The sequence below is a fragment of the Anas platyrhynchos genome, chromosome 6 (genome assembly GCF_047663525.1).
Source record: "Anas platyrhynchos isolate ZD024472 breed Pekin duck chromosome 6, IASCAAS_PekinDuck_T2T, whole genome shotgun sequence".
Classification (NCBI taxonomy): Eukaryota; Metazoa; Chordata; class Aves; order Anseriformes; family Anatidae; genus Anas; species Anas platyrhynchos.
This window is the reverse complement of record NC_092592.1, coordinates 5,178,925-5,206,387: the sequence shown is the minus strand read 5'-3', so window position 1 is coordinate 5,206,387 and position 27,463 is coordinate 5,178,925. Positions and strand designations below refer to the sequence as shown.

General features: G+C 39.1%; 1 protein-coding gene across 17 annotated transcripts in view; it reads left to right on the top strand.

The window, feature by feature from the left end:
* Nucleotides 1-27,463, top strand: part of PCDH15 (protocadherin related 15) — an 805,380-nt gene that overhangs the window by 656,311 nt on the left and 121,606 nt on the right. For all 17 annotated transcript variants that reach the window (XM_072040299.1, XM_072040297.1, XM_072040296.1 and 14 more), the window contains 3 exons: nucleotides 9,559-9,687; nucleotides 23,229-23,534; nucleotides 24,725-24,949. In XM_072040299.1, coding sequence (XP_071896400.1) covers nucleotides 9,559-9,687; nucleotides 23,229-23,534; nucleotides 24,725-24,949 — 660 coding nt within the window. The remainder of the gene's footprint in view (nucleotides 1-9,558; nucleotides 9,688-23,228; nucleotides 23,535-24,724; nucleotides 24,950-27,463) is intronic.

Below are 27,463 nucleotides of genomic sequence, written 5' to 3'. Positions count from 1 at the left end.
CAGGAAATACTGGTCAGGGTTGAGGTTTTCCTGTAGGCCACAGAAGACGCATCCCCACTTTCCCTCTTTTCCCAGAGTGTCTTAACCCCCAGGTCACTGAAGCATTTCGGAAGCCTAGCAGAAGCTTCTCTGTCCAGATGGTGGTGTTCAGGTGACAGGCAGAGCTGCGCTGGGTGGCAAAGAGGAGAGGTGGCCGCACTCTGGGGCCAAAAATCCAAGGTTTTGCCTGTTACTCTCAGCCCGTGCCCATTTCCTCTGCAGTGAATGGTTCACGAAAAATTTGGAATCATTTTAGGGCCGTTGACAAAACTGTTTTGGGGCCATGTTTTGTGAGGAGACAAAAGCACCAGCTAAGATACACGTGCCCTAGATTGTGGGCAGAGCCAGGACCCCGAGGCGCGTTGGTGTGGCTGATGCAGACACCAAGCGATGCTCCTCCTCGCTGCTTCTCCTTCTGGATCAGAGCAGACATTTCAAGAGGGCTTTCAGTCACAGAGTGAAACATAAGTAACCTCATTTCAGTGCAGCGTGTGTTTCATCATGGAGGTTATACTTGGGTATTGCAGTCATCTGAGAAGATCACTAATAATTTAGAGCATCCATCTCCCCTGACGCTTGAAATAATTACATTGCTTGGAACCAACAGGTAGCACTAGATGGAGGTAATTTAGGCAGAGCGTTACTACTTCAATAGCATACTGAAAGTTAATTACAGAAAATTTTCTGTTACAGCTGTAAGAATTAGCCGTATCTGCTTCTTATCAGTTCCATTATCTATTAAGAATAAAGGATGCACAGCTCTTACAGTAAATACTCACTGAAGAGATTTTACATACACAAAGGCTTGTGTTTAAAAAGGTTTCTACTAAACTGACATGTCTGTAATCAGTAAAGCGTGACTGCAAAAAAAATAAAATGAAAAAAATCAATGGAATCCATTCGTATTGTGGAACTTTAGTATTACCTTGATGTAGCACGTTTATTTTGATCTTTTGGAGCAGTGGGAATGAATACTTCTTAAATACATGAAAAGGAACAATAAACAGATAATTCTGTACCTCCTCCCCCAAAGAACTCCCCTTCAAATGGTTTTAATATTAACAATATATGTTGTAACTTTAAAAAAAAAAAACAAACACTGCCTGTTACTGTTTTCCTGACAAGTTATGTGCTTCATATCAGGAAGCCTTATTTTTTTTTTTCAGATCTGTAATTTTCAGTTTATATATGAAGAATTTCCCTGGCCAGATTTCCTCTTCTAGGAGAAAAGGTTTCTCCCCACCCATCAGCTTGTTTTTATGATGTAACAGCTGTCTTTGACCGAGCTTAAGGAGACTCCCAAACTTCTAGTGCTTGTACAGCTTCTGTCCTTGCATTGTGTGGCCTATATTCCCCATAAAGGTTTTCATTTCAAATGCTGACAGGGAAGGGGTGATTGAAATAACCCTCGTGAAGTAGATTGACAGTTTTCCATCAAAGATGTTGTACTGATTGTAATTCTGTCTTCAAATATGACTTTTGTTATTTTAAGGTGAGAAACAGTTCCGCACCAAGTTTCAGCAACAGTGAAGTCTCTTCTTATAAGTAAATAAATACCTTGTGCAAGGAAGCTGGGAGAATTGCAGCTGAAGGCTACAACACCTCATGTTTCTCCCCTGTTTAGAATTTGTCAGGTTTGGTTTTATGATCTAAAAGTATTGATAGAGGTGCTGTAGCTTTACGCTTTTGTGATCAAGATGCTGAATCCTGCACTTTTAGTTAAGGTGTAGCCCAGGTTTTCCACAGCTTTGTCCCTGCCAGCCTGCACAACAAACGTAGCCTAATCTGTACATTAACCTCTAACTACCTTGGGTGCTGTGGATGCAGCACACAGTGTACTCTAAATTTGGGTCATTTACCCTGTGCATATATAGCTTGTGATATAAGCTGGCAGCCACTGCTGTTTCATCTCATACGCACAGAAGCATTTCATTCCTGTGGTATTCAGATGCTTTTCAGCTGCTTGGACAGCAGGTCAGTGCTCTTCTTGTTCCACAGTGAGGCACAGAGGGCTGGAGCTCTGACTCCATCGTCGGTTGTTGGCCTGTCCTATTTACTCATCAATTTTTCGTCACCGGCACTCCATTGTCATCCTCCATTACCAATAATTATTGGAGTCCTATTAGCAATGTCATTCTTCTCGTGGAGCACTGAACGTGGATGCCATAACAATTTGCCTGTTATTAAACATTTCTTGCATATTTTATTCTGGTTCTTATTGCTCCCAGAGTAACCTAAGATCTGAGCAGCTGTTTTTCCTGCCATGTGGGGAATGGCTATTATTTTGAATATCATAATTTAAGTGCAGATCTCTTGAATTTAATATAGATAAGTCCTGATATGTAAATTAGAATCATTATTTACAGTTTCTTTTTTTTGATCAAATAAGGCCCTGGGCTTTGCCTCAGATCTTATTATTTGCAGACTACTTATATCTAGAGATGATAGCATTTGTCTTAGAGTTTGTCTAAATTAATAAACTTGCTTGACATCAGAGCTGAGAATGTTTCCTCTCCAAGGCAAAGAATGCTCTCATCCATTTTCAATCTCCATTTAAATGGCAGCATACACTAAATCACAAGCGAAATTTCCTTCAGATTTATCATCCGTAACATTTATCGGGGCCTGGTGTACTTAGGACATAAGATATTTGTGGAGGCTATGTAAATGTTACACTTATGTATAATTCTTTGCTAAGCAATGTAAGAAGTATTTTATTGGCCCTAAGAAAGCTATAAATTGCAGCTGATGGTCTTTAGTTTGACTTAGGCTTATTACAAAACAGAAGTAAACACAGTTCACTTCAATAATAAATAGGAGCTGCCTGGTACGAAGCTGTGCTACTTTTTGCCATGCATGAATTTCCAGTACTAGCTTCAAAACTGCTTTCCAAACCACACTTATTTTTCCACACACCACAAATATTTTTTTTATTTTTTTTTTTTAGAAAAGGCCAGTTTTAAAAACAGCCAAAGCAGGTTGTTGTTTGTCCTATTTGCTTTCATTACAAAGAGTGTAATGATCAATGTGGCGTTAGGGAGAATTAAAAGATTCTAGCTGCAACTGATTTTTTCAAATATATTTACATCTTCTTTTAATTTTTCCCAAGCTTTGCAAGTAAAAATCTTCATTGCTAATGGTTATTCCAAGCATTGCCTTAAGTTTAGTCTGCCACATGTAGGTTATGAGAGCTGGGATGTAGGTTCCAGATATGTTGCTGCACTTTTGAAGTATAAGAACTGGTGAATGAAGAAAAATTAATGTTTTCCTTACATGTTGAGGCTCTGTGATGTGCAGTACAGCCCTTTTCCCCACTAACAAGGCAAGAAAGCTGGCTTTGCAAAAGTAAATGGGCACCAGATTGGAACTTGTCTTTCTCTCAGTACAAATTTTGCTTCTTTGATACTCAAAGGTATACATTACTCTCATAGCTGCTGATGCTCTTCGTTACCGCCTTAAGATTTTGATGTGATGACTTGTGACAAAAGCATCCCCATCTCTGCTTGCACTAGGCTGCCTTGGCAGAAGTTACACTACTTGCACAGAAAGCGAAGCACAGTTTACATGGCACTGAGAGCAATCTCAGGCAGCCACGGCCACCTGCAGTTGAAAACGGTGGTAAGAAATGATAGGCTTCAGTAACGATGCAGGCAACTGAGCTCCATACAAAGTCCAGTAACCCTTTCTCAACATGTTTACTTTTATCCTCTCTGCAGCATGCTCTTATCCCCAAAGCATGTATTCAGTACCCTGCTCCCTCCTGCATTGGCTGATGTGGTTACCTTGGCTGCTGTCAAGAAGGACGTGACCTGCAGTGTACTTGCTTTGTTATTTTTGGTTCCAGTGACAGACAGAGAAGAGGTTAGGGCTATCCCTGAACGAACATAACTTTAAAGCAGTAATTATTTAGTCAATGTGATTTCAGTGGTGGTATTAACTTTTTACATTATACACAGGACAGATGATCATGATGTTGTCAGTGCTGCTCCATGCAGCAGTTCTGGATAAGGCACTATGATTTTTTCAACTTGTGTAATAATGGCTAAACAGCATGTCAGTCTGAAGCTGTAGCTTGCAGTGAGCTTTAGCAAAACTTTGGAGCCATCTAATGTGGATACAGAACTTTTGATTTCTTTTTTTTTTTTTTTTATCTTTGATTATTGCAGTTCCTGATGGTAATGGCAGAACTGCTCTACGCATGTTAAAGAAATAAAGGTAGCCAACAGACTACTGCTTCATGTAAAAGGTTAGCTTATTCCATCAGAGGGATAAGGCATAGGATAAAATAGCAAGAAGTTTCTTGGAGTGTTCCCCATATTCTTTCTCAGTTCCAAGTTTGTTGTTAATGAAGTAAAATAAGAGAACACAGAGGCATTGCTGCTGCTAACCCAGAGCTTGTTATGAATAATTCTCTTGGCGATCCTGCCACTGAATGGATCCACGTTTGATAGTTAGCTAAATTGTGACTAACAGAAAAACGTGAATATGTTTGAAATGGTCTTTTTACTACAAATACTCTTGAACGTGTAGGATGAACAGAAAACCTAATTTTATAAAATAGTTTTCCCAGTTGATATCTCAACAAAATATTACTGCTTTGCAATGATACTGCTTTTTTGAGTTAATCTTTTGATAGATAATAGGTGGACTGCTGTCCTCTATGGCAGCATTGGCAAGCAGGTAAGTTAGGATTCTTAAGATAAGTGAAAGAACTGTAATCAATTTGAAATCCTTGGATAACAGAAGCATTGGGAACAATTTCATATCTTTTCTACTGTCTACTTCTCTACCTTCTTACAAAATGCTGCAAACTTTTCATTTTTCTTGTAAAACTAAGCTAAGCAAGTACTCTTTAATCTTTGCAGTTCTTCCTTGCCTGGGGGTTTAGTCTGATCTGGAATCTCCTCTCTTTTCCAATAAAATGCCATGTTCTACATTGCAGAATAACTTTATATTATAGAACAACTCAAGGAACACTTCAGCCTGACTTCTGCATATGAAGGGTGGTAGTTGGTTTGGCATTTCTCAGGTAAACCCTGTCAAATAATACAAAGGCGTCAAAAATTAGATCCTTTGTGGTCTTATTTTGGGAATGCTGTCTACATTGCAAAGACAAACAGTGCCTGTCTAGGTTGCAAAGACAAACGAGCAAAGCAGTTGCTTTTGCTCTTGGAATACCATATAGAAACCCCTTGCATATCACACCGAAAAGATGTTATTTTTGTTCTCATGGGGTAAATATATGTCCTATATCCAGTCTGAACATCTTGCAATTTGACTGTTTTCTGTATTGCCACTCCCTCAGTGTGGTGTCACCTGCAAACTTGAGAGTGTGCATCATCACCTCATCCTGGTCCTTGATAAAGATGTCAAAGAAGATCTTAAAATCAAGGTTGTGTTAAGCAGAGCTTAACCTTCCTATTTCTCTACCTTCTCCCAGGGCAAATCCGAGTCTCCTTTGGCACTTACTCAAATGACCCCTTCTAGATTTATACCAGCATTTCAGTAAGCTCTACATTTCTGATAATGGTATGATTGGGTTTCAAGAATACTTGAAGGGAAAAAAAGTCCCTTTTTTTGTTCAAGATATAAAGTAAGACGACAGGATCGTATTATTAATAATAGCATGCTTCCAGAGCAGAGAGTTACTTGGATTTAGAAAAACGTTGTCCTTTGGGAGAAGTGTTTGTAAGAGTTCCCCATAATGTGTTGCTGTGTTTATCTGAAATAAATGTGAGCCTCCACATATCCATTGACATGCACTTATGTGCAGAAGTTAGACCTGTAAGTAAATCACAGCAATAATTTTGCTTTCAGCACTTGATTCAGAAGTTACCAGATGCAAAAGCATGTTCTGGCAGCAGTTCTGAGAGCTGCTCTGGGTTGATTCAGTGTTGTCAGGAGTAAACATACCACAGATTATCAGATATAGCCCATTAAAATTCTCTTCAATGGAAAAGAAATCTTTTTCAAAATGAGAAGTACTTTATTAAGCCAATGTTTTCCATGCCATAGTTCTCTCAGTTTATTAAATCTAAGAGTTTTTATTACCCTCTATTCTGTTGAATGAAGTTAGCTTAGGAAGATTGATTTATGTTCAATGCACGTTCCACATCATCAGAGCAAATGTTCGGGAGTGTGTTTTGCGTTGACAATGATGCATGAATGGCCAAGTAGATTTTCCTTATATACACTGAATATGGGAATGGCAGCAACAGTTAACAAATAACTGGACGCAAACCAATATAAGAAGCCAGTCTGAATCCATCCTTCGTTGTTTCAGAATATTCTCTGTTAGTTACTATTGAAGTATTACGTTGGTATTAGATGATGCTTATTGTGGAACGGGTCTGTTTTCTGCATTTGCCTCTGTGCAAGAAACTATAGAGAAGCTCTCTTCGGAAGAGCTGCATTGTGCGTGGTTACTATTCGTGCCACCCGTGTTTGTTTGGGCTCTGCTCCTCGCTGTGCCAGTAGCCAGGATTGGTAAGGAAGCCTGCTCACACAGGTGGCACCTCAGTGAAGTACAAAGGCCTTTTTGCAAACAACAGCACGTGTATTGCCGTGGAAGAAAGACAGCGGACTCCAATACCAGTGACTGGGCTGCTTGCCAAATCTGAGGATTTGGAAGGTGAAGGAGATTGACTTGTTACAGGATCACTGCTGCAGAGAGTAAGTTATCAGATTGACCTGGCAACACAGCAATGAAAGCATGACCAGTGAGGAGGTTTGAGTACAGGGGTTGTTCTTCGCAAGTGCTAATCTGCATGCTTTTCCTCTGTGGCAAATACTAGTAGCCTGGCCCTTAATAAAAATGATGATATTCTGTATATATTATGGACAGTTACTTCAGGGACCAGCAAACGTGTTGGCTTGCACGAAGGAGGTACTGCACCAGAAGATGTTTCGGAAAAGATAGACTCCAGAGATGGCCGTGAGCTCTATAGCTGTCAGGGTTCCTGGAAAGAATGTTAAAATGGTAGCATCAGTCTTAGCAGTTCGTGCTTATGAATGGGCTTTCTCTCCTAAATAGCTATTTGAAACCATGCCATTATCAAAATATATTTAATTTCATTGCAAGTTCATTCAACACCCATTTCTGATTATTGGATTAGGAAAACGGAATGTGGTTTGTATTGTCAGTGGCAAACCAAAAGGAATGAGCATCTTTGTTTCAGATGGGGGAGCTGTAGGCGTTCTTGTATTGCCCTTTGCCTGCCACAGCAAAAAGAATGCAGGTAACGATGAAAAAATGGTTCTGCACCCCCTTTCTCTGAAACCGCGAGGCTCCGGATGAAACAAACCTCAATATGAGGATTTGAAAATGAACAGTATATTCAGATGTAGGGTAGAAGTTTGGAGAGGGGAACAAAATACTTCCAAAACAATTAGGAGTAAGTTTTTCTAGATTGTATTTTATTCATATTTTGAGGCAACTCGGTGGATAGAAGAAATGATAGCAACTCAATTCCTCAGACATCCAACAGATATGTTCTTTCAAGCAAACATCACGTCTCCTTTTCTCAGAGGTGTGTTTTCCTCTGCCTGCACCTACATTGAAAAGATTCAGAGAGGAGTGTTTCTAGGCTTATGTTTGGGCTTTTGTTGCGGTTGTGTTTGCTTTTCAAGGGGACAGGGTGGTTAAGGGTTTTCTTTAAGATTATGGAGCCTGTGAGGTTTTTAACAGGTGGGTTAGCCTAGTGCCTCAAGGAGGGTACTTCTCAGCAGTTAGGTCTGCACCGTGAAGTTACCTGAACGGTAATGCCATACACATTTCATTCACAAGTAGCTTGCCGTGAGGGTAGCTCGGTATCAGTAGGCATCTACGTACAGCACAGGAAAGCTGATTTAATCCCCTCTGCTTGATTTTACGCTGCACTTCACATTAGCAGCAGCTGCAGCACACACATCATTACAAATATTACTGTCTCTGGGAGAACAGCACAAAAGAGTTTGGGAAACCATCACTAGCAATCTGCAGTAGTATGGCATCAGTGTTAGGCTTCATGCCTGTGTTTCCATCATCTGTCTCCCTTAACATACTTGGCTACCAGGCTGCGTTTGTCGAATACAATGACTCTGTTTGCATGTGAACTGAATAAAGCACTGGAAGAAGCCCTGTCAGACTAACAAGGTGGGTTTCCAACACCAGGTTAGCCTGCATGTCAGTGCTCTGCCACAGCATCAGCCATCAGTGCTGCTGGGCACGACAGATGTGTCCTGCTCCTAGGGATGGAGCCTCCCTGCACTGCCCGTGCCAGCGTTTCTCTGTTCTTGCAGTGAAAGGCTTTCCTGGTGTATAATTTCAATTTCCTTACCGTGTTTTTTGCGCAGTAGTGCTTCTCTTTTCCCTGGTGGATGACGAGGGCTGTTCATTCTCTTTGCAGCCTCTGTCACAGGTCACAGAAATGTGTATTATTAGCTGTAACTCTTTGGTATTTGTAGCGTATAAAGCAAAGTCTTGGTTTTGTTGTTGTCACAACGTTTAAATTCATGAAGCTCAAACGGAGGTATTTCGCCTCAGTGCAAAACAGTTAAAGCTGAGAAACAGAGAAGAAAGAGACTTCGATGCTTAGCTATATTCCAAAGTAACCAACTGCATGAGGTAGGTAGTGTTAGTTTTTTACCTTAATTGCTATTACAGCCAAAATTGGTGATAAACTGAAACTACAGTTCATAATGATAACTTGGTGCTATGCTAGATCTGAATGCATGGAGTGAAAGCATCTCTGGTAGCACAGGTTTTAGCAGCTCCTGAATTGATTTAAAATACTGTTGTTTAGTGACCAAAATACTACGTAGGACTGCTGAAAAGGGATCTAACTTGGGCTGTGAAGTTCTGCCAACAAAGTGTTTCACGCTTCAGTTTCTGGAATTTGCATAGGAAATTTCAGTAGGGAGCACAGACACATTTTGTTTAAATGTATGAGTTTAAAATGTAGTTAATTACACTGTTTGCATTAGGCACCTCTCTTTGTATTATAGCTGATGTGCTAATGCTTTACAGCGTGTCAGCCAGATGTGGATGAAGGATGATAGAGGTCTTGGTCAGATGAACTCACCACGGAGCTGTGGTAGCATGACTGTGCCAACTAAGAGGCTGATTACTCATCTAAGCTAATCATCACAGTAGTATACGTTGATTAGTAAAATAACTAATTTCTTTCCAAGGTCCTGGCAAATTTTGGTATTTTTAGCTTCCCCACCCCAGAATTAAAGATCCTGAAACCCTTAAAATATCACTTTAGACAAAACACATCTGATGTCTTTTATGCATCTCTAATACAGTAGTCAGTCTCTAGCCTGTTTTCCTTCCTTTTCTTATAAGACAAAAAAATAAACTCTTCAAGGGAATAATGCTTCCTGTTTCACAAAAACATGCCCCAAAAAATGATTATTTGTTTACTTGTGTTTCTGTACTGGATAGATCTAATACATAGCAGTAAAGTTGCTAATCAGTTGTCATCTGTGAAATTGTAGAGCAAAGATAATTATTCATAATTTTATCTTTCTCTGCAGACCTCAACTGCTACTGTTAATATAGTGGTGACGGATGTAAATGACAATGGACCAGTTTTTGATATGTTTCTACCTAAAAACCTGTCTGTACAGGAAGAGGAAGCCAATGCTTTTGTTGGTCAAGTAAGGGTAAGTTATTAACTGCAGAGTTAAATTGTTTATTTTATTACCTAATCTGTCCAGACTATTAGGAAAGAGACTAAAATAGTTGTACCTTAGACAAACTTGCATCAAACTGTCTGAAGTTTAAACGCAAACCCTCTATCGTCAGATATATTTATGTTAAAAGTTAAAGTAATTTTCTGGGCTTTGAAATACAGAATTAATGTTCATCTTCATGCTTAATAGTTCAAAAAGGCTTTTTCATTTAAAAAAAGCTAATCAGAAGACTGGTTTAGTAGATGCACGCCACATTTTTATACTGTTACTGATTTATTTTTTACAATATTTCTATAATATACTGAATAAGTTATGTGTATGTATGTAAGATTGTCCTGCATAGAAAATTTCTATAGTATTAAAGAGGAAAATAGTTAATACGTTGACCGTAATAATTTATTAGGTGTCATAAAGATAGATTATGCGTTTGGGTATTGTTAATTTAAGTAATTTGAAGCTGTGTAAATTTTTACAGCATGCGTAGGTCTTCTGGACTACCAATTGCAGATTTAGTCATGTGAAACATGCAGCATCTTTTTGGCGGAGTCAGTTTTTCCTAATGGCAGGTGAAAGAAAGTATGAATTGGTGTTTTGAACTTGTAGTTGAATGTCAAGTGTTTCATATTTCCCTCAGTGAGGGGTTAGCATAAAGGCTGGATTAATATGAGCTGTAAGCGCTATATGAATTTGGAAGCAAAGTTTTTCAGGGATTTTGGCACAAGCAGATGCCTTTCTTGCCAGTAGCAACTGTGTCATTAGAAAACAGGAGCTGTTTTAAGAATACCTTAACTGCTGTCTCAACAATACCATCAGACAGAAGACATTTTGGGTAGCATTGGAAGAGGCAAAGGCATATAACCATAATAACCACGTTTCTTTCCAAATGTACATTATTCAGTAAGATATCCAGAAGTGTTTCTCATGTGTCATGCTGCTTGTTAACTTTGTATTTTTTGAGTGAACTTGACTTCACTTGTTTCCTGGTATTTCTAAGTTGAAAAAGTGCTTCTTTGGGATGGGTTTGCCTTTCCTTCCACTTTTGTTACTTATTCATGAAGTTTGATTTCATTCAAGTTATATGTTACTGTTTTAGGCTCCTTCAATATAGTTTCACTTGTACTTACACGGAGGAGGTTCTGCATGTCTGTGCTCTGCTTGCTGTGTGACCTGGTACCATTAAAGTAAATGTGAAGCTGTCCAAGCTCACGTGTAATTTTAAAGAGAAGGAACTTTCCTCAACTCTGATGAGCACTAGAGATTTCCTACTTTTGTTAAGCTGAACTGAAATATCAGTCCTGTCAAAGACTGCTTTGAATTCTTGCATGTGTAGAAATTAAGATCCCTGTGCTTGAATCGGTTTCCATAAATCTATTTTTGTCATTGTTCATCTTATGTATTCATTTATCATTTATCCTAAAACATATGGACTCAGTGTTTTAAATCAGTACCAAATATCTTCAAAATCCATGTTGTGTTTTTCTGGGTGCCCTCAAGGTACAATAGTCTTTAAAAACGCTGTATTGGCTTTATTTTAGTTTAGATGGAATTATAAAAGAAAATATGCCATTGCAACAGAACCTCTCTCTAATAAATTAGCATAATTTCTAAGTTGTGTTGAAATGAAAATATTTATTGAAACCTTTTGATAGCTTATTCCTTCTTGTGGAATGAAAGAAACTCGCTATATCATTTATTCTCATGTTTATCTCCAGTCCTAATTGTCAGCCTCTGGATGGAAAAAGCTTTCTCTTTGTGCTGCAGATACAGATGGGATGTAGATTGTAATGTTTCATATTCATGCAAATAGTATAGAATGAAGCAGTTTGGGCATTTGGAATTATTTTCTGGACTCAGTGAAATTACTGAAGTGAGGATGATTAGCCTTCAGACGTAGCTGTGCTGTTTAGGGAGAGTCTTCTTTAAACAACAAAGCAGCTTTTGTTACCGTTGTTGTCCTTCATAGGACATTAGAACCACAGTAGGTGTGGGAGAAGTTTCTATGGAAATGTGTTTTGTACAGAAGCTGTAATGTGGTTAAAATATAAAGGCCTATTTTAAATGAAAAGGGCTTGGTAAAAGAAAGTAGTACTTACTATCTCTTGTGTTTTCAATGCTAAGAATTAAGCTGCTGACTGACAAGCCTTCTTTTCAGAATCTCTTCTACCATATTCATTTCAAACAGCTGAAATCCACCATAGTAAGCACTGATACAGATTAAATAAAAAATAAACAGGTTTTGTGGGGTTTCTTACCCTTTTGAATATGTACTTCCCATTTTACACAAGGAAAACCACAGCAAGATTATTTTTGGCTTAAGATCAAAGGTGTGGGCCCCACTGCTCATTGGGGCAGAGGACCTAGTGGTGAGGGTTACGGAAAAGGTGCTCCACAGCTTTGGTGCCTCAGGCTTTTTACTGGTAAGCTATGGGGACTCTCAGCTGCCTGAGCCCAGTGTCAGTCTGGAGGAGGAAAGGATTACCTTCATCCTAGACGATGATGAAGTTACGGGCTGCATAGGAAAATAAGTCAGGCATAATGGGAACAGACGAGATGCATCCAGAGGTGCTCATGTCAACTGGTACTGCTGCAGGGGTGCTTATTTGTCATTTTTAAAAGGTGCCCAGGAGTGTGGTTCCTTACAACTGGGAAAAAAGCAAACATCACACTCATCTTTGATGACAGGAAGGAGGATTCAGGTAGCTCCAAGCTGGTGAGCCTGGCACAGGTCTCCAGGAAGATAGCAGAGCCTGCTATTTCCAAGCAAATAGGCAATAAGAAGGTGAATGGAAACAGCCAGAATGGATTATGGATGGGCAAATCATACTTGATGAACTAGTAACTTTGGGATGGAATCACTGGCTCTGTGGATGCTGGGGCACCAGTGCAAGTTGCTTACCTTGGCTTTACCAAGTAGTGTAGTACCTTTATAATCGTATTAGCAAGGTAAGGACCTGATTAGTGGACTGCAGTGTTGAGCAATGCAGAAGCTGCAGGGGATCAGGGAACAGTGCAATCCAGAACAGATTTTCTAGTAAAATCCATTATTTTCTTCTTAGAAGGTTCCCAGAAATCTTTTTATTTTTATTTTTTTCAGACTGATTATTAACAGCAGCTACTGTTACTTTTTTTTTAATTGCCAGTTGACATGACTATAATGTAGGTAAATTTGGGGATATATTCTACGATGTCAATTACAAGAAAGGTAGAAGTGTAACAAATTTATCAGCATCTATTATTAAAATGTTAGAAATAGTCTGTATAACATGTGAAAAGCTGTTGTAATTTCTTTTTCCAATTCTGGATTTTCTGTGTTAGACTTTCTCTCTATCTTCTCCCAAGGTTGCAAAATTTTGTCTCTTATCTGCTCAGCCGTTCCTTAAAAAAAAAAAAAAAAAAAAAAAAAGTAATGTATGACATTTATACCCTCCTTTTGTCCTCTTTCCCATGAAACAGGTAAGTATGTAAGTGACTTAGGACACAACGATTAAGTCAAATGCTTCCATATATGATTCCTGCTGCAGACGATAGAATTCTGTGCATTCTGTGCTCTAATTTGTTTTAAGTGGGAAAGCTGGACTTGAAAAGGGATTCCCATAAGGGCTTAGGTAATACTTGGGAATTTGTTTCCCTGAGGGAGATGGAACAAAGGCGATGAAAAGATTTTTGGTGGTAGAGGGGAAGGCTCCTTAGGTGCTGGAGGCAGTATTAACACTGAAGTGCTCTCGCGCTCTGCCGCTCTGTGGCTCTTTGTGTGCCAGCTGAAGTCCGTGGAGGCGCTGGCACAGGAGTGCTGCCTGTGGAGATTTGAAGAGCACACTGAAGATTAAAAGAACAAAAGCTAGAAAGGATAAGGCTGACAGTGCAGTGGATGTATTTCAAATCCCTTTTATTTTATACAGTGTTGTCTAAATGAGAGCAGTCAGAGGTTTATTAGATTCCCTACAGTTCTTTCATGTCTGATCATTGGGATCTCCCAACAAGACAGCAGAAGAATTGCTGAATGAAGTTCTCTACAGAGGACCAACAGGAAACCAAAAGCTTCACACCAGAAGCTTAAAAATTCAGGCACCTTATCATCTGTTGCAGTTGGAAATAGCTTGAGGTCCTGCAGGAGATCCAGCATCTGAATGATTGGCATTATGCAGTGTACTGTTTGTCCGTACCACATCAGGTGCATGGGAGGTGGAAAAGTGGAACGAAATATAGGTGAGAATCAGTGTACTGGCTGCAAAATGTGCAAACACATTTGCATTCTTGTTAAGTGAAAGGCAGTTCTGCAGAGTTTGTTACAGAACTTTAAAATGCTGTCTGTGGTTAAATAACAAGCTGTTGGGGCCTATAAGGCCTGGTGGGACGCTTTCTTTCAGTGGTATGGAAGTGTTTTAAATGTGTTGTTTAAAGAAGCAGCTATCATTTTTGAATGCTAATGGAATTTAATTATGATGCCAGTTTCCTACCAGAGTTTTCTGTCTGTGAATATTAGTGAATTCTTACAGATTTCTATTTTTACTTAAATTCATGAGGTTGTAAAACCTGCAAGTCTCATCATTTAAAGCCCAGTTTAAATTTCATAGATGTCAGTAAGGTTTATTTTGTTGGACTAAATGACCTCTGGAGATCCCTTACATCTAAACTGTCCTGTGTCTGTGGATATAGGAAAACTGCTTCAAATGCCAATGAAGTATTACACTACAAGATTTTGTTGTAAAAAGCACAGAAAAAGATCTCATTTTACGTAAACCACCATTATCATTGCTTCTGCACAAAAGCTCATAGAACAGGGTATGACTTTCTACGTTGTCGTATATATAAACCGCACTGTAGATAACGCCACACCTGTATAATAAGTACCAGCTTCTGAAATTAAAATCTCAGGGCTCCTGTACTTTTAGAAAAGTGCAGAAAAATTAGAGGTGGAGAAAAAGTACAAGACCAGAAAAAAAAATAAAAAAGAATAATTGGCAGGAGAGGACCATCTATGAAGCTTAAAAATTAAGCCTTTGGGGAAGAGAGGAGTAGAATCAAGGCCTCTGAAGTAAATCTCAAATATCTAGAGTGAATCCATGACCACTGCTAACTGTGTTATACTTTACCTTTCAACATCTTTTACATTCATCTGGTACATATCAAAAGGAATATAAACAGGTAAGATCTTAAAATGAGACTATCAGAAATGCATCAGGATTTAAGATTTGAGAGTTATAGCATGGCAGATGAACCACAACCAGCAGAAACGGAGACTTGTATTTGGTTGCAATGTGTGCATCCATATGACTAGCGTATCTGTATAACCGTTTAGAGGTATGACTATGCAGTGTCTGCATGTGTAGGTATGAGCTGCTACTTTCCACTGCAAAAGAGCTTGTACACTGTTATTTGTGAGCTTCTCTTTGTACTCATTTCTGTAACAGCTGTGTAGCTTTTTACAAATGGTAGGATCGCCACAAGGTCGTTTTGCTGGGTCCTTCATTTTATTTCATGCTTATTAAGAAAGGTGTTTTTGTGGTTGATTAGAGAGACTTTTAATAAGACCTTCAACACCATCTCGTTTGAATTGTCCGAGTGACACTGGTGTGAGGTACAGGCTTTCCATTCCATGTGAGATATTTCAGATAAGACACATAGAGGGGAGGGTATTTCCAGTAGGGTATGCATGTATGTGCTCAAGTGCTTTTATTCTTCCTCTTGCCCACCCCACATCAGGTTTGTCAACCTTGATCATATAGTTGATCAATACTTGATCAGGGTGAAAGGATTGCAGCTTTTCTGAATCACGGCATCTAGAGAGTCTGTCTGGGATTTTTTGCACGTGCATGATAGGGCATGCTCAAGTCAGCTTGGCTGAATGCTGCTTGTAGTTGTGTACAGAAGTGGTGCTGGAAGTTGCTGGTTTAAGCTAAATGGTATGTGTGCTGCTTGCTTTTCCTCAGGATGATAGCTCTTGGGGAAGAGGTTCTTTCTAACACGGAAGGGGGGAAATGTAAGAGAGAAGGAGAAGAGGAGAAACTTGTATGAATAGTATTCATTGTATATTTTAACGTAGCTTTATCTTTCTTTGCCCTTTTACAGTCTCCCCAACTTTATAATTGTCATGATTATTTATAAACGCTGCATCTCTGCTTAAATGATGAGAAGAAACAATGAGGCAGCCTTTGCTAAAGCCCTTGTCTTTGTCACATGTGCTTCTATTTGTATTTTTCACCTGTTAAAAAATTCCTTCCACCTTCTAAAGCAAGTTGGGTGTCACAGTTTCAAGTCCAAACCTGTAGAGAAGAAATAGATTCAGTCACAGATCTGTGCAGTTTTTTCCATCTCAGACCAGCAGTGCTAGGCCAGGATTAGCTGCTTTCTGCTCACACCCCCAGGGGACTGTAGAATACCTGTAAGTTATTTCACTGTGTGTGGCTGCAGCCATGCTCAAATAGCTCTTTATTGCCTATAATATATGAAAACTGGGGTGACTTTTTAAACTAAGTGGCTTTCAAATGCTGCACTCTTTCTCTGTCTTCCCTCAGAGGGTAGTGAGGCACTGGCACAGGCTGCCCAGAGAAGCAGCACAAGCCCCATCCCTGGAGGTGTTCAAGGCCAGGCTGGATGGGGCCCTGCCAAATCCGATCTAGTGGGTAGCATCCCTGCCCATGGCAGGGGGGTTGGAACCAGATGGTCTTTGAGGTCCCTTCCAACCCGAGCCATTCTATGATGATTCTATGATTCCTGTTTCTGATGGTTATATTTGTACACCAATTCCCATCTTCATCATCAGAGTGGTAACAGTTGTGGTTTAATGCAGTGTAAATCGTGATGCTTGTCATCAGAGAAGCGTTTCAACCATCTTCACGTGCAGTTTATTGCTGAGAGCCTGAGCATTTCTCTATCAAAAGGAATTCCTGTTTTTGTCTTCCTTACACCAGTCTGTTGTTTTAAGCCTTTCGCCTATCTCCGTACAGCCTGATGCTATAGTAGATCATCTGAGTCAGTGTTTTCCCATCCCTACTACATGACCATTTAGTATTTTGATGGCCATTTCTGTCTGTTTGGATTTGATTGTTCAGATTTCTGTCACTGGGGTAAGAGCTTAGGGATATGATTTAGTGGGGACTGTTAGTGTTAGGTCAGAGGTTGGACTCGATGATCTTGAGGTCTCTTCCAACCTAGAAATTCTGTGATTCTGTGATTCTGTTTTCCTGAGCTTACAAATTAGAGTAGTTTATTCTGGGCCTGCTAACTTTTGGCTGTGGTTTTTCTTTCTACATGTTTTTTCTGTGACTAAATTAGTGTTTTCTTTCTGAAGACTGCCTGGTAGAAGGACAAGTCGAAGAGTTTTCTTGAGATACGTGTCAGGTGTGCTTTTTTTGTAATGTTCAGAGTTCATGGCCTTGATATTTCTAATTGATAGAAGAAAATGAATTTCCTTTAAGTAATCTTAAGTGAACAAGAGAATACAGAACAGAACCAAGAGTCTGAATGGTAAGATGACTGGTTTCAAGTCCAAATGTTTGCTGCTGTGACCCAGCTCGGATCTGGTGTTCTCTAATGAGACAGTGACATGAAGAGAGCCAGCAGTCTGGAGAAATGACAAAAATAACTTCACACTGCATTACCACGTTAGAGAACTCCGTGGGAGCCCAGCTAAATGTGGAGATTTGAAACAATATATTTAATCTGTGAATTAGCTTTTGGTTTTTATTTTTGCTACTGTGTCTATTCATTGATTAATCCCTGAATTGCTTGATCATATCATTGCCAAATAACACACTCCTCATGAAAGAAAAATTTGTACTCATCTTTCAAGTTAAAATGGACAGTGCAAGTCTCTTAAGTTTAGGAGCTGGTTGCATGCCAGACAAAGAAAGCCCATCTATGTTTCAGTGTTACAATGTGATTAATTTTTGTAGGAGGTTCACCAGTCCATTAAATCATGCTTTTGCAGCAATGGGCTTTCTGATTTTCATTTACTTTAATTTATATTTGATTGTAGTGTTTAACTGTTCTTATTATGCAGTTTTATTTAGAGTCACATTTAATTGCTTTCCAAACTAACCCTCCAGGTGCACTGGAATTAACATTGGCAATGAAAGTAATTATCAAAGGTTCTCCTATCTTGTATAATGGCTAAAATATGTCTGTATTTGAAAATTTACCATGTGGTATCTTAAGCCTAGCAAATCTAAATACAGTTGTGAAAAAAAGGATAAGCTGATAGGGATGACTACTTGGTAGTCCAATAAGATAATTTTAATTTTTATAGAAAGGTTTTTGGAGGATATGCCAAAACTTCTACTGTTTTTCAAAAGTTTCTAAGAGGTGTGGGGGGGGGGGGGGGGGGGCATTAGTTCATTCTTTTAAAGAAGGAAGTGTTGCTTTGAAATTTAAAGATTAGCAAAATTTGAGGGGAGTACCAATGAGTTTTATTTTGCCTCCTCTCTTTTTTTTAGACTAGCTAAATCCAATTGGACTGTCACTGCCAGTGACAGACTGCTGAATCTGCCACCTGATACAACAACGTCCTGTATTATTGTATATTCTTTATATTATCTTTCTTCATCAAGGCAGTTTGTGCAGGGCAATAATTCAGAACATTTAAGATTTGTCACACATTGTAACTAAGCATCTGTGTTGTTTTGTGGTCTAATATTAAGTTTTGTGGCATATCAGGAATTACATAGCAAAATCAAGTAAGTTAGAGCTCTATGTATACGTTTGAGCATGAACACAGAGTGAAGGCATTACATCATTTCTTATCTAAAACTTGTACAAAACCAGCGGTCTTCCAATCCTGCAAGTCTGTTTAAAAAATAAATAAATCTGATTTATAGGAATAGAGCAATTTAAACATCAATTTTGTAGAAAGCTCCACAGAAATAAACTCTTGTAGGTTTTTGGTCTGCCAGGGAACATGACAGCTATCTGTAATGGGCATACAGTGATAGCATGTATGTTTAGGAGCCTGATTTATTAATTTAATTGCCTGAAGCGTGAGAGGAATATGTGAGAAAATACTAACAACACTGGGAAGACAAAAGTATTTCTCTGTTTCGTTACTTCTTTTGATGTTATCTTGAGTTCAGCTGACAGAAATCTTTCAAAACTGTTGGTACTTTCTAATCTTTTCATTTCCTTAGAGCACTTAATGAATGAAATAGGAAAATGAAAGAATGTGTAAAAGCAGGCAAAAAGAAATTAAAGAGGAAAAGTCTTCTGAATTACAAGGAAGAAAAATGCCAAGCTTTCTGGAATGACTAATTTTCCCTACTTAAGATATTTTTAAATTAATACCAAGCCAGAAATGTTTCAAATTGTTGTGGCCTCTTACTGCATCTGGAAGATGTTAATTTTGTCCTATGAACACAAACAGTAATCTCTCTGAAAAACATTTACAAAATCCAATTTAGCACTCCCACCAACACTTGATTTGCTATTTGACACAATCGAAGGGTTTGGGAATCTGCTAAACCCCTAATAATAAAAAAATCCTATTATCTTCCATGAGAACAATAGCACAACTCCCACTGACAGCACCCTTTGTATCCTCCAGCACAATTTCTATTCCTCCCTGGAGCTGCGGTATTTGCTGGAATGCTGGCTGCCAGCCAGAGGTTTTGTTGGGATGGGTAGGGATGATGGGGAACTTATGTCCCTGAAGAAGACCTGCAGGAAAATTTAATTTGGGGGAGGTGGGATTGGCAGAAGAGTGGTCCCAAAGAAGTATTTCAGCTTTCAGCGTGAATGAGGGGATACCTGTCATGTTTGCCTCAACTATATAGACAAATATGAATAACAACTCTGCCTTATTTTGCTGTTTTCCAGCTCCAGCAGTTCAAGTGTAAATCCTCAATTAACCTGCTTAAATCCCATTGCTACCTGTTGTGAGCAAGAGTTGTGGATATTAATAGGAGGTTTCTTTTGAAGAGAATGATAATGATATAATTAATATCACCATTTAAGCATTTGTCATTATATTTCAGAGTTAATGATCCTTTAAGAGATATTCTGGTAATTCAGATCTCCCAGAATTGTATTTTTCAAGCTGTTTTTCAACAGCTTGTATTTTGTATGGTATTTTCAAGCTGTAATGGAGGAAGATAATTTGTTACCCTGTGGAACAGTATTGGTTCACACTCATGAGGTTGTCTCAGTAATATTGAAGCATGGTTGGTAATGCCAATACAGACTTACCACAGCAGATAAAGGCTATCACCTTGTAGATAGTGCTGTCTCCAGTAAACATTGGATATATTTTCTGGGAAATAAAGTAACGATTCTTTTATACTCCTGGGTTTATAGGATTGTTTTACTATGCAGTACTTTATAAGGTAGTCCTGTGAAAGATGGAAATGGAGTAGTCCTGTGGATCTGAAACCAGCAGCAGTAGTTACTAGAGGCTCTTCCAAGGAGCATGCTTTCCCTGTCTCTAAATGAACATAAGGAGATAGAGATTGAAATTTGTCTCATCTTCCTGCATCTCTTGTCACAGGCATTGGCAAGAGGAGCCAGTAAGCTCTGTTTATTTTCTTTTTCCGAAGTATTTTATACTTCTGCAGGTGCTCTCACAAAAACAAATTGCCTTGGACCTTTGTAAAGGAGACTCCTCTATCCCAACAAAATCCCTTCTGGTCAGGCCACAGCGACTTAAGTGAATTCCTAAACTCTTCTGTTGGGTAACACTAGCATGGTACGTTTGCCTACCAGCTAGTTGAACCACTTGGAATAAGACCAGGGGGAAAACCCGTGAGCATATAAAGGGACGATTCCCAATATTTCTTTTACCCAGAATAGCAGAATAAGTCCTGTCTAAATTTATCAGGCCTGTCTTGCATGCGGTTGCAAGGGATCAAACAGCAGACTGTGTCAGTAGATTTTGGGGTGGGAACTTGAGTGCTACCAGACCGTTCATGTGGCAGCTGAGAGTACTTCAGGCTCTCTCTTGCTTGTCACCCAGCTCTGGGTGAAACAAGGCAGGAGTGAATAGGTTCTTTATTTGGTTGTCTGCTCTTGACATTCTGCTGTGGTGAGGAGTGATATTCCTTGGACAGACTTGGGGGAGAAGGATGTGTTCCACACATACCCTGTTCTCATAATGTAAGATTGCTTTTTACACCATGAGTTTAGGTATGTTGGGGTTTGGAGGCTAGGGTGAGAAGGATACTGTACGATGGGGAATAGAAAGAAATCTGACCAGTTTTATGTTTAGTGTTTGCCTTGTTTTTTTATGACTCCTACTGGACCTTACCTAGTTAAAGTGAGCTTTAAACATCAACATAAGTTCAAGCAGGGCTGATGTTTAAAGCAGGACTTTCTGAAAGCCCAGCTGTGTGTCACCTGGAACCCACTGGCAACAGAGCTTCTCCATGGTAGTGTCGAGCATGGTTATGAAATATGGATGACTCAACTCATCCGTCTCGATATAAAGCTGCAACTGCAAGCAGGAACAGGCAGCACAGTGCCACCTGCAATTCCTTCAAAGACTTCACGGAGCTCATGCCCACAGGCTTTGAGAGGCTCCAGGAGATGATTTTCACTGGAAGGAGGAGCTCCTTTCTTATACCCTTCAGATGGCATTGTTTTAGAAAAAGTCATCCCATAGCTAACTTAACTGGATTTGATAATATATAGGGAAACAAATCAGTCCTGCAGAATGTGAAAAATATGTTAATGCCCAAGGATGTGCACAAATGAGTTTAAACGTAAGTAGTCATGTTTTGGGAGCCAAGTTGCAAAGTGTGCTGTTATTACAGAAGTCTTTTTACATGTTTCTCTATTTTAAACTGTACTTAAGTGTGTTAATGTTAGTAATAAAAATAAAAAATTGCCTGGTCTAATTTCATGATTTCCAGTGATAGCAGTGTTAAGGATTAACTTTGTTTAGTGTGTGTATTCAGTTTTTATTTTAAAATCTGTTTGCTCCTGGTCAGTTAGCATCAATTTAATTGCTGTTAAATGATCTTGGCTTAATTTAGAGCCTAAATATGAGTACTGACCTCATGCATGTATTGGAGGTAAGGTTTTGAAGCTGAGCATTTGTGTCTTACCCAGAAGCAGACTTCTTCATTTCCTGTTCTTTGGTTGTCTTTCAGTGGGCTAACAGTTTGTTACTGTATTCTTGAAACTTTCTTCCTCCATTCGCTTTCTGATGGTTTTCCTGTATATCATCTATCAGGAAATAGATTTGATTCTAAGCTTAAGTAAATCAACCATTCATGGAAAGATGTCGATTCAAAGGATGTGTTCTCCATTGACGGGTCATTATGAAGTTATAGCCATTACTGCTTAGTGCATTGATGTAGTGCAGGAGGAAAACACAGTGAAATTTTTCTTATTAAAAGTTTTAATTAACTTTTAATTGATTTCTAGGAAGATAAATGGCTTTGTTACAATATTTTAAAATTAACACCTTCACCAGAATTAAACATTCATGGAAATTTCCTAAGCATTTTTCATATAACAAAACATGAAAATCTTTTCTCATCTTCTCAGATGTCTGTAGCCCCATTTATGAAGTCAAACAAATGAAAACGCCTTTCTAACTGAATGGCCTTTGTTTAATTTACATGGCCCTATTCATCATGCTTTAATTTAATTAAAAGGAGGAAAAACAACAGGTCAGCATTCAAATTATGCTCTAGTGCCTTTAGGAATAATGAGGCTGAATCTTTTCCATCCCCATTAGGGCAGTAACACAATAACAAGAACTATTTAGCTGATACTGAAATCTGAGGCTTAGATCGCTACACAAGACTTAAGATTCCAATTGAACAAAATCTAAACATATATCTATTGCAATTATTGGCATTTTCTGTGTGTAGAAGAATAAGGATGAAATTTGGTATAGTTTGATTTTGAAGAACATGATGTACAAACTGTAGAAAGTTAAGTAGTTCTTCAGAGAGCAATGATAAAAAATTCACCAAATGTGACAACCTTAAGTGAAATTAAGATTTTTAACTAATGTGTCCATTCTGTCTGTCTGCTGACTGCATCCATATAAGCATGGATCCCATAATGATTGGTAGCTACAAAACACCTAAATCACAGTGTAAAATAAAAGATCTCCATATGGTTTAGTGGGGACTGTTAGCGTTAGGTCAGAGGTTAGACTCGATGATCTTGAGGTCTCTTCCAACCTAGAAATTCTGTGGTTCTGTGAAACCACCGAACTCTGAAGATACTTGAGCATTATAACTGCCTGACTTCGGAAGCATCTAGTTTGTTTTCTGCAGATGATGTCCAAGACTGAGCATCCAGATGTGTATTTTCTCCTGAAGTTAATCTGAGATCCAGAAAATCTGCCTTCAATCTCTGCAGATTAATAGGTTTGATTTTGTAGAATATTTTTTTTAATCTTCAACAAAATATGTGAGAGGCAAGTTGCTGTGAACAAGAAATGCTAACTAGCCACACAGACGTTGCTACTTTGTAGAATATTAGCTTAGCTTACCTTGCAACTCCCACGTAGGTGTGTCCCTTGTATTTAAAATGTGCATTAACACGTGGTACTTTTTTCTGTTTCTTAGGCCACCGACCCAGATGCAGGTGTTAATGGTCAAGTTCATTATAGTTTGGCAAATTTCAACAATCTTTTCCGAATCACATCAAATGGTAGCATTTACACAGCAGTTAAATTGAACAGAGAAGTAAGAGACTATTATGAACTTATCGTTGAAGCAACAGATGGAGCTGTGGACCCCCGCCGTTCAACACTAACTTTAGCAATCAAGGTGCTGGATATTGATGACAACAGCCCTGTTTTTACTAATGCTTCCTACACTGTCTGTGTGCCTGAAAATCTACCACCTGGCACTGTCTTCCTGCAGATAGAGGTAAGAAAGCATTACAGAGTGAAGACAATGTTTTGTAACTGTTGTGGAGTACTAAACATGTTCTTAGTTAACTTCCCGGTGGGACTGAAGTAAAAGACTGCAGACCGGAGTCAAGGAAGGTCTGATATCTACCAGACTGAAAAATTCATGTCCATTAAAGAGGTACATGAAATATTTTGGGGGGTTCACTTAGAAATAAGAGCAGTTAGTTAATAAATAAATAAATTGAGCAACACTACTATTGTCATATTGTTTGTCATAAGTGTCAGAATTGTTTTACATGTGAAGTGCACTTGGTTTGTTCTTGAAAGCTCATTATATTGTTCCTACATGTTTGTGTTGATAGCGCACTATCTCAACTGATTCAAACTGAAGTCAAACCTAGAAGTCCAACTTCATTATAGTCAATGGAGTTAAGTAGCTGTTTCTGGAAGAAACTGACCTAACACTAAGTTTGTCATCTGAGATAGCTGCAGCAAAGTGGGCACCTTGAGGTGTCTTCTCTCTGTTGACTATAAAAACAAAGCTAAACCATTTAGACAAGTGATAGTTAATTGTTGTTAATCTAGGTCGCTCATCCTGAGCTAGATCTCTAAAGACAGCCGAGACTCACTTCCCATAAGTAGTCTATGTAGCCTCCCGATGTTTTAGTCAGCAGATTTTAATGAGAAGAATCTGTCGTGGGATAATTTCATCAAGAATATTTTTTATCTGGAGCTGCCTGCAGGTAAATTGTAAGTGGAATTAACAGCTAAAGCAATTGCATAATATTCTTCCTAATGAAAGTTAATATTCTTTGTCTAAATACTGGTATGAAATAAAAACATCCATGCTATAATATGAGGTAAAATCAGCGGTCTGCTTAGCCCAGCATCTTCTCCCTGGCAGTGGCGAGTAGCAGGTGCACAGGGAAAAGACCAAGAACAGAACAAACTTCCAGTGACTCTTGCACAGAATATCGTGTCCCTTTCATGTGGCAGGTACCTCTGGATTTAATAACCTCAAGTGTTCTTTCTGCTTTGGGTTTGTGCAGTAGTTCTAAGTTCATTCAATAGTATTAGAATAATATAATGAGATTGTATGTATTTGCAGTTGCTTGCCTTTTTATGTTTTTAACCTAGTAGGGATTTATTTAGTAAAATAGATTTTGTTTGCCTTAAGTATTTTTTTTTCTGTGTGGCATGGTCTAGGCGAAGGATGTTGATCTTGGTTCTAATGTTACCTATCGAATACGGACGCAGGAAGCACTACAGTATTTTGCACTGAACAAGTACACAGGCGAGTTGTCACTTCTGAAGTCCTTGGATTACGAGTCATTCTCCGACACAGAAGCAACTTTCACCTTTCTTGTGGAAGCCTTCGATAGCAAGGGCACTATGCCTCCTGGTATTGCTACTGTCACCGTGAGAGTAAAGGTAAGAGGAGTAGTGGGTCAGTTGATAGCATTCTCTCCTATTTGGTACAAAATACCTCTGCGACCCTTGCAGGTGTGCTGATGAACCACCAGAGCACAGTAGCAGTATGTCTGCTTTCCTACTTGCAGAAAGCTACTGGCTTTCTCTGACAGCAACTTGTTCTGCTAAATGCACACTTTATAACAGCTATAATTATTTTGCTATATGCAATTAAGTAGTTAAATCTTGGTTCATAGATTTATGAAGTACAAGAATACCTGACAAATACATAAACACTTAGTCCTTTAGAATTGCTGAAAGATTGAAATAAGTACCTAATGGAATTGTTTGCAAAAATGACACCATCACGTTTCAGTTAAAGCTCTCATAAATTGTAATTTTATGAACCATTCAGGTGTATTGAGTGCTGATGTGGCACACGATGCCTTACATTTCAGTTTCAGCTATCTGAAAATATAGAGCTGCAAAGAAACAGGCTTATTCAGTGGTCTTTCGCAATAAATCGTTTTTAGGCTGAGAGTTGCAGCATCACCTGTGTTTCTGCTGTCTTGCCAGCAATATGGGGATAATGGTATTCTGTTTGGGAGGATCCACAAATGAAAAGCCCTCGTAGCAGAGGCGTTAGCACTTAACATCTTCAGTTGGTTGATGTGCTTGTGTCCAAAAGGGGAGGATGCTTTAGAAGCTCTAAATCTTGTTTCCTTGCATTTACAATGGTGCAGTTCTGGAGCCAGTCAGACAAATCCTCTTGTCTGGTTGTTTCATTTTTGTTGACTGTCAGTGAAGAACAGTCAGCGGTGGGAGACAAGAGAATTTAATTACTGGCACTTCAGCTAAGAAGCAAAAATTGTAGCAAGAGAAAAAGCATGTCCTACAAATACAAACTTCCTACCTGGCAACTGCAGTGTAAATGTAAGTCTGCAAAAAATATTTAGCATTTATGAATCAGTGTCTGGTTCAGCTTACTGCGTATCTGCAGATGCCATGGATTGCCAGATCATTTTGAGTAATTCTGTTTGTTGGTCTCTACTGAGCTCTGAATTATTCTAGGAACAGTAAATGTCTCAGATTATTAGCATTGATGGCAACATAAGAAGGCTTCTACAGTACCTCTCTGTCTCTGTAAAATGCTTGAGATTGAGATGCAGTGCTTCTGCTTCCTGCCGGGCTGCCCTCTGAACCGGTGTTTTCAAAGCGAATCAAAGGCAAAAATAGCTTTTCACATCGTTCCGTGAGCCTTATTTGTCTATACCGTTCAAGGAGGAAGTTGCTCAAATCTGTATTTATTTTTTTTTCTAGAAGAAACTTTTTCCCAGCTCGATGCTTTTTAGCAAGAATCAAGCTTTGTTTTGTTTTGATTTGAAGATAGTTGTTCTCAAATAGGAGTGTGTTCAGGGAAAAGCTGCTGTCTGTACGCTGGGGCTGACATGGCTGTATGACTGTGCATTTATGTTGTGTTCATTAGTCTCAGCGGACAACGCAGCAGTGCAGTTCGTGCTTGGTGGTGGTAGTGTAACAGCAGCCATGTAACAGGACACTGTCCAGGAGGCATTGTGAGAATAGGGAATTTAAGAAGAATGGGATTATTAGTAGGATCATTTTTTTTTTTCTTTTCTGTTTTGTTTTTGTTTTCCTGCAAACCTCGCACACGTGAGCAGTTAAAAGGAGGCATGATAATTGTTTGGAAAGGAGGTGTGTGAGAGGCTGGAATACTGTGCTTGAGCCAAGAGTAACAATTTCTGCAGTTGTTGGGGACAGCACAGGGCCTGAAAGCAAAGGCAAACAGCCTATAGATTATATAGGAAAGAAAAAAAAAGGGCCGGAGGGGATTTTTAATTCGTATTATCATACCAAGCAACAGCTTGATTTTTGCAGGTGATCAGTGGACATAATTGAATAGCTGCATTAAGATAATGGGTAGATTCTGACCTTGAGTGGCAGGTAGGAGAGTAGCATTGTCAGTAGCACTCATGAGTGGGGAAGGGCTTTTGGAAAAAGTAATTTTTCATCTCTCATTGTGTCAGACAGATGCCATTAGTGGGTACATGTCAGAGAGATGGTAAAAATTTAGAACCTTGATTACAAGACAGATCTAGAAAAGAAATAATGGTTTGTTTTGAGATTTGAGGAACTTTCCAGATCCTAAAAATAATAAAAATACATTTTGGGAGGGAAAAAAAAAAAAAAGGAAATAGAAATCAGAGCCATTTGCTACCTGTGTGGTATGAGAAGGGTCCACAAGAGGTTACCTTGAGTGGCAGATTCAGGAGACGGAGCCTCAAGGGGCAGAGGCAGGAGCAAGGCATGTAGCTGACCTTCGGTGAGAAAATAAATGCAGAAGGAACACGGAGCACAGTGCAGTTTGGGTTTGTTCCTGATGGAAAAGACCCATACCTGCCCTTGAACTGCAGGGAGAGAGCCGGTGCGTCTGCGGTGGGGGCAAAAGGTCCCGATCAGTGCAGAGGAGAGGGCATGGGGCAGGGGTTCCTTTGGGGACAGAGGTACTGGGTACAG